At 35.5% G+C, this 15781-nt stretch overlaps 1 protein-coding gene across 2 annotated transcripts in view; it reads left to right on the forward strand.

The window, feature by feature from the left end:
* Positions 1–15781, forward strand: part of ATR (ATR serine/threonine kinase) — a 120393-nt gene that overhangs the window by 44464 nt on the left and 60148 nt on the right. For both annotated transcript variants that reach the window (XM_061419594.1, XM_061419602.1), the window contains 5 exons: positions 718–861; positions 2784–2877; positions 3872–3997; positions 8889–9095; positions 14083–14196. In XM_061419594.1, the coding sequence (XP_061275578.1) occupies positions 718–861; positions 2784–2877; positions 3872–3997; positions 8889–9095; positions 14083–14196 (685 nt within the window). The remainder of the gene's footprint in view (positions 1–717; positions 862–2783; positions 2878–3871; positions 3998–8888; positions 9096–14082; positions 14197–15781) is intronic.

Below are 15781 nucleotides of genomic sequence, written 5' to 3' on the forward strand. Positions count from 1 at the left end.
TAATTTCAGTATTACTACTAACAATAAAACTCCTGAATGCAGTTTAAGCTTTTTAAAGTTTCTTTTTGTTCTTGACTAAATTTTATTGGAGATGTACAGTAAGAATAATGTTTTACTATATTCAAAATTCTGTGATAAATTATAATGGAAAAGAATAAGAAAGATAATTTTTTAAGAAAGAATAATATGTTTTAAAGTCAGGTAAAATAATTTTTTCCTGTGTGCCTGTGCCATCTATTTGGTATTATGAGGTTCAGTTGTTTCAGTTTGCTTAATATTTTTAGAGATTGATTTTCCATCTATTTTATTTAATTTAAAAATCATATAAAACATTTACTTTGTCCGAAATTCAAATTTGTGTAATAAGTTACACTCAAAGAACCTAGCTGTCATTCCTAAATTGCTAAAAATAGATGTATCTAATTTTATTTTGTGTAGTCCCCTTTCTAAAAGTATAAGCAGATGCATACACACTCACAGATGCTTTTTTTTTTCATATTAATCCTGCCCCCAAAGGTAGCATATTATAAGCTTTGTTTTTCATCTTGCTTTTTTTGACTTAGTGTATTATAGAGGTCACTTGATTTGAGTATACTGACTGATCTTTATTACATTTTTACAGCTGCCTTATATTCTTATTGTTTGCATTTATCATTGTTTGTTCAGCTAATAATTAACTGATGTGACTTTTAACTTTTTTTTTTTTTTCCCTCATAGAGCTTGGGACTGCTTTGTTCGTTGCCTGGATCATGCTTATCTAGGTTCCCTTCTCAGTCATGTAATAGTAGCTTTGTTACCACTCATACATATCCAGCCTAAAGAAACTGCAGCTATATTTCACTACCTCATAATTGAAAACAGGTATTGTAAATGAAATAGAGATAGCAGCTTTTTATTACTGCATTTTTGTATCAAGGTATTAGGATTACTGTGGGTAAACTGTTCACATTCTTTTTAATTTAGAGTCCATTAATAAATAGAAGTAATTGACATGTTTAAAGTCAATACATATCAAACTGATATGACATGGCTTTCAGTTGTGACATGGCTTTTATTGTAATTGTATTTTAAACTTAGATCAATAGCTCAAAATTATTTTTCATCAGTTTTGAAAGAGGTGAGGCTCAATTTATCTTTCTTCTCACAGTTAAAAGGCAGACAGTTGAATGCATGAAAAAGGTTAGGAGGGCTAATCACATAGTTTCTACAGCTTGCCTTATTTTAAACCCTTATTCATTGCAATAACCCTTTAACCAGCCTCCCTTCCTTTAAGTTTTTATTATGTTTCTTCGTATTGTTCATGTTTTAAAGCATCTCTATCTTTATCATTCCAGCATGGGGAGACATTCTGTGATTCTCCATTTCTGAATTCCAAATTGTTTATCTGGATATTTAAAGCTTTCTAAAATCTGGCCACATCTTATTTCTTAAAATTCTTTGCCAAGATTTTTCAAAGCAGATACCAGGCTGTAGTCAATCCACATTGCTAATGCAAGAATATGTATTATTCCTTTCCATTTTTATTTTTCTCTCACGCTGCTTTTTAGTTTGGAATGTTTTTCTGTACACCTGTTTTTGTTTTTGTTTTTCATTTTTGTACATACTGTTGTATATCAGCGTTCCTTTGCTTCTGAAAAATTAGAATTTAAGTACTATTTACTTACTTATCCATATGCTATTGCAATTCCATTAGTCATTTTCAGGAACTATCCAATCAAGGAGTAAATAAAGAATAAAAAGTTAATGGAGTTTTTTCCAATTAAAATACTTTTATTTTTGGTATTCTGAACATAGTAGAACAACATTATCACTGATCTAGATCACTTTTCAAATAGCTTTTGGATTGTTATACAAATAGTTTATCTGTGCTGTTTATTATAGAGGAATCATTTCTCTACCTTTTCATATAATGAAACAATTCTCTTTCACTCTACTAGAGAGAAGACTTTAAGCTCTCTGAGTGAAGGAATTATTGAAGTTTTCTTGGTTGTTACATCCCCAGTTTCTAGGAAATAGTAGCACATAGGAGTTACTTAATACCTGTGTGTTGCATGAGTTAGTAAAGATAGAATTTAGAAACCCTTTTATTTGGACCTAGAAATATTAGGGCTTTATATTTGAAGCATGTTAAAAATTGTAACCTCCAGTAAGAATTACTTATGTATTTTTCTCTAATATATCTTTGTGAGAATTTGTATTTTGGGGTTGAGTTTCTATTGCTGCATTATAAACCACTTCAAAACCTAGTACTCATAGTTTTGCAGTCTGGGCTGGGTTCAGCTGGTCAGTTCCTTGGCTGTTCTTACCAGTGGTCATTGCAGTCAGCCAGTAGGTAGACTTGACTGGACTTCTCCCTCTTTCCATTTAGTCTCAGAGCTTCTTACTCTCTCCATGTTGCTTGTCCCTGATGGTGACCAGACTTCTTACATGGTGACTCAGGACTCTCATGAGAACAAAACCAGGAGCTGCCAGACCTTTTTAACACTTACGCCCAAAGTCAGTTCAGCATCTCCTCTGCCACATTCTAATTTTTAAAACAAATCACACACCTAGCTCAAATTGAAGCTGAAGTGACTCTACATGGGCAGACTGCTACCGGTTGATTTTCTCAGATTTGATTATTTGCCAGTATTGACTGAGCATCCTAGACATGTCAACAATCAGCTAGCACTTTTAAGTGTGAATTAAGTTGGCCTTAGTTTCAACCACTGCTTTGTATGTTTTTTTTTTTTTTTAGTGTTCATATTTGGTAAATAATTCTTTTTCTTTCAACTGATTGTTAGGGATGCTGTGCAAGATTTTCTTCATGAAATATATTTTTTACCTGATCATCAAGAATTAAAAAAGATAAAAGCGGTTCTACAGGAATATAGAAAGGTATTCAATTTTTTATGTATGGTTTAGGAGATCGTTCATACAAAATTATTTCCAAGTGCTAAAACACTGAATAGAGATTCTTTAGAATGATGTCTGGGGATATTATAGTCATATTGTGATGCCTAATTTATGATGACTGTATAATCCTATCTTGAGTCTGATTTTTAGAAGGAAGTTTTAGCATCTGGATCAAAGATGTAACATAGAATTAGATAGAACAGAGAGCAAAGGATACAGTTTTTGTGCCATCCCTACCCAGATCAATATGTTCTTACTTACAGTTCCTAAAAGAAGTGACCATAGCTGCATACTCTGAGTAAAGGAAAAAAAATGCTGTGGGAAGATTCCAATTACTTTGTGCTATAAACCATGGTATAGATATGTCAGGTCTGACTAATTCTGAGCTTTAGAAGGAGAATCATCTGTCATTCCAACATCTGGAAATTCAGTGAACTCTCTGAAATTTAAAAAAGATTGTTGGTGATTTTAATTTAGGGCAGAAAGTGGGATACCTGAGCATGGGTCAGAGTAGAAAATGTATTTACTACAGATCCCAAGATTGATTCTGAAGACTTTATATGCTTTTTTACTGGGTAAATCATCAGTCATAAGAAAGTAAGTAGTCAAAATAAGGAGTGAGTTATCTGCATAATCTGTAGACCTTTTTCAAGGCTTTTATGTAGCCCTTTTTAAATTAAGGGAAACTTGTATTTCTTACCAAGAAGGATTTATTTTGGATAAGTAAATTATTATTTAGTTGATATAAAATTTTTCTCTAAAACTAAAAATTTTGGAAGAAAATCCCTTCCTTTGAGAATTACTGAAAATTTATATGCTATACAAAAGAAGAGATAGAAATTACTCTTTAAAACTGCATTCAATTGAGGTACCGTTTAACTACTTTGATGGTAATGGTGTAGGAAATCCAGTCCTACTGAAATGGTTCCTGATGTGATTAACTGATAAGGTGTATCTCTCTGTTGTCTTTTTATAGGAGACCTCTGAGAGTACTGATCTTCAGACAACTCTTCAGCTATCCATGAAAGCAATTCAGCATGAAAATGTAGATGTCCGTATTCATGCTCTTACGAGCTTGAAGGAAACCTTGTATAAAAATCAGGTATGAAAAGTGAAAGTGTCAGTTGCTCAGTTGTATCCAACTCTTTGCAATCCCATGGACTGTAGCCCACCAGGCTTCTCTGTCCTTGGGATTCTCCAGAATCCCAAGAATACTGGAGTGGGTACCCTTTGCCTTCTCCAGAGAATCTTCCCTACCCCAGGATCAAGCCCAAGTCTCCTGCATTGCAGGCAGATTCTTTACAGGTTAAGCCACCAGGGAAGCCTAAGATATAATTAAAGAGCTACAGGAAAGAAAGGGTGGATTTCAAGAAAAGATGACGATAGGCATATTTGCTTGAGATTCAGTAGGTTCAATGAAAAAAAGTGATTTTTATTTTAACAATAAAATCAGTAAATTCATGAGATGCCCTTTAAGGCTGAAGAGGTTTGCATATTTTTTTCTTGTTTTTTTTGAAGGATCATGATTTGGCAGTTATATTTTAGGTTATTGCATCTTCCTAAGGAAGGATGTATGCAGTTTATATGAGTCTCCTCATGTAATTTTCTGTAGATATCTTTCATGTAAAATTTCAATAATTTTGCCATTTTTCATTTTGATGGAATTAATTCTGTTAGTTTTAATAAAGCTAAATTTTAAGTTTTTATGAGGCCAGTAAACTTTATTCTTTTCCTTGTAAACATAATATAGGTTATCCCGAACTTTGGTGAGAGTGAGAATTGGTATTTAAAATACCATATCACTATAAATCTATAAAATGGAAAAAAATTGTTAATGAAGTTTTCATTTTTGCATATCAAGAACTCATATGATAAGATGTGAGAGCCTAAGACCCTCAGGAGTTAGTGGATTGCAAACTGGGTTGTATTTGTTTTCATGATAGAAAGAAGCATTTTCTTAGGATAAATGATATACATGATGGTAGCAAGTACATTCTTCTGGGTCAGTAAGCTTGTAAACCCAAAGTGGGAAGCAGCCAATGTGGACATGATGCTACCACATGGTAGCATCTCTTGAATCTCTTTGAGTGTAGATATTACGCTCTCCTATCTGTAAATCTGCATTATCAGTAGAAAATATAATCAGCACACTGCCCCAAAACATCTAGGACAAACAAGAAAAATGATCTCTTTTCCAACTGTGGCAAGCAGATAACATCATCTAAGATATCACAAGCTATCTGGCATGCCCCCCTCCCCAAAAAAAGAGGAATTGAATGAAGAATTTAAAAAGAGAAATGGACAAAAAAGCAAGGTATGAAACAAGAGGTGACTGAACTGAAGAAAGAAATTGAAGAAATGAAGGTTAAATTATAAGGAGCATACAGGAGGAATATATATGACTAAAACTTTAGGAAGGAGCATTGAAGAAAGGCAGGAGAATAATCAAGAGAACAAAAATGAGATTAGAGAAAGGAGTACAGAGGATCAAAGAAGCAGGTGAAATGGAAACTCGGCAAAGATTTCACATTAAAATGAAGTTTGTAAAGAAGGAAAATAAAACAATGGTTCTAATATTTAAAGCTATAATCCAAGTGATTTTTCTCTAAATGAAAGACCTAAGTCTGTATATTGAAAGGACCCATTGTGTACCTGTAAAAATTGACCCCAGCATAGTCAACTCTGAGACTTATCTTAGACTTTAATAATAAGAAATCTTCAGGACCTACAGGTAAAAAAATATTCTTAAAAAATCACTTAAAAGGGCAAGAAAAGAAAATTAGTATCATTATTCTCAACAGTAATATACAGAATAGACCTAGAGGATAGCAGCATTTTAAAAAATGTAAAGGACATAAAGAATAAGGCAAGCTGTCCTTAGAATATCATGGATAATAAACAGAGTTTTAACATATAAGAACTGAAGAAATACAAGTTTCACAAGCAAGCCCTTCCTAAGAGATACGCTAGAGAATGGCTTCATTCAATGAAGTAATGACTGGGGAGACTTTGTCAAAAGAACTGATGGTTACTAGTTATATATTTAACAACAGTGGGGACAACTTCAGGAGAATTCTATGTAAATGCTATAGATTTTAATAAGATAGAAAGAATGCATTTTTTTACAATGAGAGAAGAAGAGACTAAGATATGAGTAAAATGAGCTTAGTCCTTATTGTGTAGGCAATAACTGGGAGTCAAAATATACTATTTAAAACTGGCAAACTGGTTAAAGAAGATTATATAAAGATACTTTTTTATTAATATAAAGGATACCTCTAGAACCTTTTTATTTATATAAAGGATACCTCTATATAAAGGATAACTCTAGAACAAAAGTATACATTTTCTTCTGTACCAAAAGAAATTAAATTTTAGGAGCTAGTTATAATACATGCAGTATTATCATTTTAAAAGGCATGGGATTCTCCAGGCAAGAATACTGGAGTGGATTGCCATTGCCTTCTCCGAGTGATCTTCCTGACCCAGGGATTAAACCTGGGTCTCCTGTATTGCAGGCTGGTTCTTTACCATCTGAGCCACCAGGGAAGCCTATTTATATAAAGGATACCTGTAGAACAAAAAGTATAAGTTTTATTCTGTACCAAAAGAAATTAACTCTTAGGAACTGATTATAATATATATAGTACGACGGAGCGACTGATCTGATTCTGATCTGATTATAATTTTAAAAAGCTGATAGAATTGAGGCCCAACATATCAATCATATTAATAAATGTGAAAAGACTTTAACAGAAAAAAAATTACAAATTGTTTTACAAAGCAGAGAACAATTCTGTAATACATACATATAAAATAAATTATTTAGAAAGGCTAAAAGTAAAGGAAGGAGCAAATTTATGACAGATTAATTGAAATAAGAAAGCAGGAATTCTGATTCTGCCACTAGACAAAGTAGAATAAAAACCAAAAAGTATCAAATGTGACAAAAAGAGGGCACTTTATAGTGCTAAACGCTGTAATTCACAAAGATACAAGAGAAGATACAGAACTTACAAAGAAGATACATTATGAATGTATATACTTCTGAGGAACTAAACTCCTAGAGATAGGAGACAGATTAGTGGTTGCCTGGGGCTCAGAGACTTGGGGAAAATGATGAGGGAACTAATAATAGAATTAAACAGAAAATATAATACCGTTATTTTCATAAATGCTGAAATAGCCTTTGACAAACTATAACATCCATTTCAGATAAAAGCACTCAAGAAAATAGAAATCGATGGATAATACTTTGATAAATCATAAATGTATACATATACATACATGTGTATATGTATACTACATACACGTGCACACACACATGCATGCTTCATGTGGAGATAAGACACCTTCCCGCTAAAACTCATCTCTACTTGCTCATTATCTCCACTGCAATTTAATATTCAGTTGGAAGTATTGGCCAATGAACTTAGATTAGAGAAAACCATCAGAGGCATAAGATTTGGAAAAGACATTATAATAGGCCTATTTACAGATGATATGTAATATACTTGAAAAACTATAGAAACTATCAATAAACTAATTCAGACACAAACAGATTCAGTAAAGAGAATATAAAAATCATAATCTTCATATAACTAGCAGTAACCAGGTAGAAGACTTGTTGGAAAACCCAATTTGTAGTAGTAACAGAAAGAGATAATATACTTAGGAATAAGCGTAACAAGAAATGTATAAATCAGTAAGGAAAACTTTGAAACACTACTGATAGACACAAAAATATAATTGATTTAAACAGAAACACCCCTTACTTATTAAGTTGGCTCAATATTATGAAGATTTTAGTTCTCCCTAGTATAATATATAAAGTTAATGCCATCCCAAAGATGCCAAGTTTTTTTTTTTAGCTAGAAACTTCATACTAATGTTCAGACAGAAGAACAAACATGTAAAAATAGGTAGGAAAAATCTAGGGGAAAAAAAAGCAACTATGAGTGTTCAGTAGCCCTCCCAAACATTAATATATTCTATGTAGTATACCCTATAGCCTCTATAATTATTATAAAAGTGTGATACTGGTACATGAATAAACAGACCGGTGGGAAGAAATAGAAAGTCCAAAAATAGACTCAAGCACATATGGACATTTATGATATAAAAATAACATTTCAAATAATTAGAGCAAACATGGATTTGTTTTTTGACAACTGGTTAGGCATTTGGAAAAGGATAAAATTGGATTCATACGTTAAAAACACTTTCTAAATAGATGCATTGAACACATAATTCTTTTGGAATTGGATATTTTTTGTTGAAAATACAAACCCAGTTTATGTAACCTAGAAGTAAAAACATTTTTAAGTACGTGATTTCACTCAGTTGTGTCCAACTCTTTGTGACCCCATGGACAGTAGCCTGCACCAGGCTCCTCCGTCCATGGGATTTTCTAGGCAAGAGTACTAGAGTGGGTTGCCATTTCCTTCTCCAGGGAATCTTCCCAACCCAGGGATCAAACCCAGGTCTCCTGCATTGTAGACAGACGCTTTACCGTCTGAGCCACCAGGAAAGTCTGAACTTATTAAATAAGTATATTTTAAAATTATCTTTCTTTTAGTGTCTCATTTATATATTTAGTATGAATTGCATTTATCTTTTACAACTAAAATGTTCTTTTCCTTATTATCTAATTTTAGCAAGGTAAAAAATGCCTATAATTTTATTAGTTTTGCTGTTTATTGTTTTCTAGTTCATCTCTTTTAAGTATTTATGCCTGAATTAACCTATAATGTTAATTTAAGTGAACTATTATTAAAGATTCTAGATGAGATAAGGATGATTCTAATCCTACAGAACATATTGTGAATTATATTATGTGAACTCAGCAAAAACTCAGTGAGAAGACTGCAGAACAAGAGTTTAATTTTGTCAATATTTATCAGATATTCCTTAATGTTTTTAAGCTTTCTAGTTAGGAAAGTATATTAGTTTGTAGAAGTTACATATAAACTTTCTTTCTACTTTTATTTTAGGAAAAACTGATCAGATATGCAACAGATAGTGAAACCGTGGAACCTGTTATCTCACAGTTGGTGACAGTGCTCTTGAAAGGTTGCCAAGATGCAAACTCTCAAGCTCGGTTGCTCTGTGGAGAATGTTTAGGGGAACTGGGGGCAATAGACCCAGGTCGACTAGATTTCTCAACCACTGACACCCAAGGAAAAGATTTTACATTTGTGGTAAGTTATGATAATTTGGAATGACAAGAAGAGTTCTCTCTCCTAATGGGATTTCTACAAGAAATCTGTAGAAATGGAATTTCCATTTACAAGAAACTATTCAGTTTATCCTTCAGTTCAGTTCAGTCACTCAGTTGTGTCCCAACTTCTGCGACTCCATGGACTGCATCATGCCAGGCCTCCTGTCCATCACCAACTCCCGGAGCTTATTCAAATTCATGTCCATTGATTCGATGATGCCAACCATCTAATCCTCTGTCATCCCCTTTTCCTCCCGCCTTCAGTATTTCCCAGCATCAGGGTCTTTTCAAATGAGTCAGCTCTTCACACCAGGTGGCCAAAGTATTGAAGTTTCAGCTTCAACATCAGTCCTTCCAAAGAATATTCAGAATTGATTTCCTTTAAGATGGACTGGTTGGATCTCCTTGCAGTTCAAGGGACTCTCAAGAGTCTTCTCCAACACCACAGTTCAAAAGCATCAATTCTTCGGCACTCAGCTTTCATTATAGTGCAACTCTCATATCCATACATGACTACTGGAAAACCATAGCCTTAACTAGACGGACCTTTGTTGGCAAAGTAATGTCTCTGCTTTTTAATATGCTGTCTAGGTTGGTCATAACTTTGCTTCCAAGGAGCAAGCCTCTTTTAATTTCATGACTGCAGTCACCATCTGCAGTGATTTTGGGACCCCAAAAAATAAAACCTCTCACTGTTTCCCTATCTGTTTCCCATGACATGATGGGATCAGATGCCATGATCTTTGTTTTCTGAATGTTAAGCTTTAAGCCAACTTTTTCATTCTCCTCTTTCACTTTCATCAGGAGGCTGTTTAGTTCTTCTTAGCTTTCTGCCGTAAGAGTGGTGTCATCTGCATATCTGAGGTTATTGATGTTTCTCCCATCAATCTTGATTCCAGCTTGTGTTTCTTCCAGCCGAGTATTTCTCATGATGTACTCTGCATAGAAGTTAAATAAGCAGGGTGACAATATACAGCCTTGACGAACTCCTTTTCCTATTTGGAACCAGTTTTTTGTTCCATGTCCAGTTCTAACTGTTGCTTCCTGACCTGCATACAAATTTCTCAAGAGGTAGGTCAGGTGGTCTGGTATTCCCATCTCTTTCAGAATTTCCCAGTTTGTTGTGATCCACACCGTCAAAGGCTTTGGAGTAGTCAATAAAGCAGAAATAGATGTTTTTCTGGAACTCTCTTGCTTTTTCGATGATCCAGCGGATGTTGGCAATTTGATCTCTGGTTCCTCCACCTTTTCTAAAACCAGCTTGAACATCTGGAAGTTCACGGTTCACATATTGCTGAAGTCTGGCTTGGAGAATTTTAAGCATTACTTTACTAGTGTGTGAGATGAGTGCAATTGTGCGGTAGATTGTTCATTCTTTGGCATTGCCTTTCTTTGGGATTGGAATGAAAAGTGACCTTTTCCAGTCCTGTGGCCACTGCTGAGTTGTCCAAATTTGCTGACATATTGATTGTAGCACTCTCACAGCATCATCTTTTAGGATTTGAAATAGCTCAACTAGAATTCCATCACCTCCACTAGCTTTGTTCATAATTATGCTTCCTAAGGCCTGCTTGTGGAGAAGGCAATGGCACCCCACTCCAGTTCTCTTGCCTGGAAAATCACATGGACGGAGGAACCTGGTAGGCTGCAGTCCATGGAGTCGTCTCCGACTGACTGAGCGATTTCACTTTCATGTTTCACTTTCATGCATTGGAGAAGGAAATGGCAACCCACTCCAGTGTTCTTGCCTGGAGAATCCCAGGGACGGGGGAGCCTGGTGGGCTGCCGTCTATGGGGTCACACAGTCGGACACAACTGAAGTGACTTAGTATAGCATAGCATAAGGCCTGCTTGACTGCGTGTTCCAGGATGTCTGGCTCTAGGTGAGTGATCACACCATTGTGATTATCTGGGTCGTGAAGATCTTTTTGTATAGTTCTTCTGTGTATTCTTGCCACCTCTTCTTAATATCTTCTGCTTCTGTTAGGTCCATACCATTTCTGTCCTTTATTATGTCCATCTTTGCATGAAATGTTCCCTTGGTATCTCTACTTTTCTTGAAGAGATATCTAGTCTTTCTCATTCTATTGTTTTCCTCTATTTCTTTGCACTGATCACTGAGGAAGGCTTTTTTTAATCTCTCCTTGATATTCTTTGGAACTCTGCATTCAAATGGGTATATCTTTCCTTTTCTCCTCTGCTTTTTGCTTCCCTTCTTTTCACAGCTATTTGTAAGGCCTCCTCAGACAGCCATTTTGCTTTTTTGCATTTCTTTTTCTTGAGGTGGTCTTGATTGATGTCTCCTGTACAATGTCACGAACCTCCATCCATAGTTCATCAGGCACTCTGTCTATCAGATCTAGTCCCATAAATCTATTTCTCACTTCCACTGTATAATCATAAGGGATTTGATTTAGGTCATACCTGAATGGTCCAGTAGTTTTCCCTACTTTATTCAATTTAAGTTTGAATTTCGCAATAAAGAGTACATGATTTGAGCCACAGTCAGCTCTTGGTCTTGTTTTTGCTGACTGTGTAAAGCTTCTCCATACTTGGCTGCAAAAAATGTAATCAGTCTGATTTCGGTGTTGACCATCTGGTGATGTCCATGTGTAGAGTCTTCTCTTGTGTTATTGTAAGAAGGTGTTTGCTATGACCAATGCATTCTCTTGGCAAAACTCTTTTAGCCTTTGCCCTGCTTCATTGTGTACTCCAAGGCCAAATTTACCTGTTACTCCAGGTGTTTCTTGACTTCCTACTTTTGCGTTCCAGTCCCCTATAATGAAAAGGGCATCTTTTTTGGTTGTTAGTACTAAAAGGTCTTGTAGGTCTTCATAGAACCATTCAGCTTCTTCAGCATTACTGGTCGGGGCATAGACTTGGATTACCATGATGTTGAATGGTTTGCCTTGGAAACGAACAGAGATCATTCTGTCGTTTTTGAGATTGTATCCAAGTTCACCATTTCACTCTTTTGTTGACTATAGGGCTACGCCATTTCTTCAAAGGGATTCTTGCCCCCAGTAGTAGGTATGATGGTCATCTGAGTTAAATTCACCTATTCTAGTCCATTTTAGTTTGCTGATTCCTAAAATGTCAAAGTTTCTCTTGCCATCTCCTGTTTGACCACTTCCAATTTGCCTTGACTCGTGGAGCTAATATTCTAGGTTCCTATGCAATGTTGCTCTGTACAGCATCGAACCTTTCTTCCGTCACCAGTCTCATCCACAACTGGGTGTTGTTTTTGCTTTGGCTCCATCTCTTCATTCTTTCTGAATTTTTTTCTCCACTTATCTCCAGTAGCATATTGAGCACCTGCCAACCTGGGGAGTTCATCTTTCAGTGTCCTATCTTTTTGCCTTTTCATACTGTTCATAGGGTTCTCAAGGCAAGAATACTGAAGTGGTTTGCCATTCCCTTCTCCAGTGGACCACATTTTGTCAGAACTGTCCACCATGACACGTCTGTCTTGGGTGGCCCTACGTGGCATGGCTCATAGTTTCATTGAGTTAGACAAGGCTGTGGTCCATGTGATTAGATTGGTTAGTTTTCTGTGATTGTGGTTTTCGGGCTGTCTGGCCTCTGATGGAGAAGAATAAGAAGCTTATGAAAGCTTCCTGATGGTAGAGACCAACTGAGGGGGAAACTGGGTCTTGTTTTGATGGGCAGGGCCATGCTCAGTAAATCTTTAATTCAATTTTCTGTTGTTGGGTGGAGCTGTGTTCTCTCCCTGCTATTTACCTGGCTCCAAACTATGGTGGAGGAGGAAATGGCAACCCACTCCAGTATTCTTGCCTGGAGAATCCCAGGGGCAGGGGAGCCTGGTGGGCTGCCGTCTATGGGGTCGCACAGAGTCGGACACGACTGAAGCGACTTAGCAGCAAACTATGGTGGAGGTAATGAAGATAACAGCGACCTCCTTCAAAAGATCCCATGCATGTACTGCTACACTCAGTGCCCCCAACCCTGCTGTATGCCACCACTGACCCACGCCTCTGCCGGAGACTCCTGAACACCCACTGCCAAGTCCGGGACAGTCTCTTGTAGGGTGACTGCTCCTTTCTCCTGGTTTCTGGTGCACAAGGTTCTGTTGTGCCCTCTAAGAGTCTATATCCCAATCCGGCGTAAGTTCTGGTAGCTCTGTGATGGGGTTAATGGTGACCTCCTCCAAGAGGGCTTATGCTATACCCAAATCAGCTGGACCCAGAGCCCCATCCCTGCAGCAGACCACTGCCGACTTGTTTTGTCCTTAGTGGCAACTTGATCTAAACTAGATAATTTAGGTAATTTCTGAGTTTATTCCTTAATACTATTGCAGAGACCTTTAGCCAAAAAAATAAAGTTGAAGCCTAGTCTGGAGTGCTGCATTCTTTTAAATAAACTTTCTAACATAATTGTGACAAATACTTAAAATCTAATTGATTATTTAAAGTTTACTATTTAAACCCAATTGCTCAATATCTCCATGAGAAACTAATTTCCCAGGTGTTTTAATAGTTTGTATATAAAAATGTTTTCATGGTCACATGAGTGTGGGAAATCTTGTAAAACAAAATTAAACAGGACTTTTAACATATTGGAGAACATTATGAATCTCCTACAGAAGGGCATGTTAAAATTATTTTTTGAAGCTTCTCAAGTGGCCAAGGTTCTACAGAATGTAATTTAGGAAATTCTATAGAACAAGTTTTCTTTTTAAGAATTAAAAAACCAAAATATGCATATTGCTGACTCTGTAAAAGTTGAATGAGTCTAACACTTTAAAAATAGTTTAAGAAGTGTTAGATTTGGCTTCTTAGCTACAGATTATATTTTAGACTTGGTACCAAACTTCATTTGATCCTTACTGAGCTTTCCTTCTCTAAGTTAAATTCACTTAAGTAACTAAATTAAATTCACCATGGTATGCACAGTAAAATTTAAGAAAATGTATACAAATTATCCTATAATTTTTTTTTTTTTTTGAGACTGGAGTAGAAGATTCAAACTTTGCCTATGGATTATTGATGGAACTAACAAGAGCTTACCTTGCATATGCAGATAACAGCCGAGCTCAAGATTCAGCTGCTTATGCCATTCAGGTAAGAGTGTATGTAGACCTTATTGGCTTTATGTTATTAAATTCTATTAAGAAAGCTGTAAATTCTATACTTTAGGAACTCTTAATTTTTAACTATCATTTTTATTATCAAAGTAATACAAGTTCTTGACAAAAATTTCAAGAGTACAGAAATGCACCCTTCTAACATTATTATACATACTTTGACATTTTTTTCTATTTATATACAAATACATGTGTGTTCTCCAGCAAGCAAGCAGATCATATTTGTTGATTTTCTTTTGTGTTTAACTGTATATGTTGTGTAATTTTCCATGTCAGTATATATAGCTCTAATTCATTCTTTTCGGTGACTTTATGTTCAATATAACATACTGTAATTTGTTAAAAAAACTTTAAGATAAGTAGGTTCTGTTCAATATCTTGTTTTTACAAAAAAATTACTTAAAAAACATATATACAATTTCTGAGTATTTGAGTGAGTATATAATAATATAGATATCTTAAAATTAAAATCTCCAAGCAAATACAGAGTTTACATTTGATTATCAAAAAAGCTTCACCACTTTATACTCCCTTGACAAACCTGCCTTTAATTAAAATTTTTAATCTTTGCCAGTGTGACAGTTAAGATATGATATTGTTTCATATTAATTTATACTTAATAATAAGAGCAGTGTAACATCTTTTATATATTTATTGCTTTTTTGTGAATTTTCTCTAAATGATCTTTTCCCATTTTTCCCTTGGTAATGATCTAGTTTTTTAATTGACCTTTTAAGACCTATTTGGATGTAGTGGAAATTATCCCTGTCTTCCATATGTGTAACAAACACTTTTCCAGTTTGATTTTCTTTGCCCCTTTTCATATTTTTTCGAATAAAATATTTTTTTATTTTGTTAGATATTCAGGTCTGAAATTCATGATTAGAGGCCTGAGTTAAAGATACAAATTGGAGGTGTTCATAGTTCGTTAAAACTATGATTCTGAGGAAGTATGTATAGGTAAAAAGGTTCTAGTAACTGAGACCTGGATAATGAGGAGTCACTGAGAAGAGGGAAAAAGTAAGACAATATAGAAGGAGCTACCAGTAAGGTGGGAGAAGATGGTGTCCTGGAAGACAAGAAAGTGTTTCAGAAAGTATGTCTGTGTGTGTGTTAGTTACTCAGTCATGTTGGACTCTGCAACCCCATGAACTGGAGCCCACCAAGCTCCTCTGTCCATGGAATTTTCCAGGCAAGAATACTGGAGTGGGTTGCCATTTCCTACTCCCGTGATGCTAAAGCTGAAACTTTAGCATCATGGGAGTAGTTTGGGGGTCTTTCTGACCCAGGGATCTGACCCAGGTCTCCCACATTGCAAGCAGATTCTTTACTGTCTGAGCCACCAGGGAAGCCCCTTCAGGAAGTATGGAGTGATCTAAATGCTGACCATATTCTATAGGTGTAATAATTTCAGGACTAAGAATTGACCATTGGCTATAGTAACGTAGAGATCATTGCTGTCCTTGAAAAGAGCAGTTTCAGTGTAGTTTAGAAAGCCTCATTAGAGTATTTTGAAGAACATATGGGAGGAGAGGAATTAGAAAAATTACAGAAATTCTTTT

The sequence above is a fragment of the Bos javanicus genome, chromosome 1 (assembly GCF_032452875.1).
Source record: "Bos javanicus breed banteng chromosome 1, ARS-OSU_banteng_1.0, whole genome shotgun sequence".
NCBI lineage: Eukaryota > Metazoa > Chordata > Mammalia > Artiodactyla > Bovidae > Bos > Bos javanicus.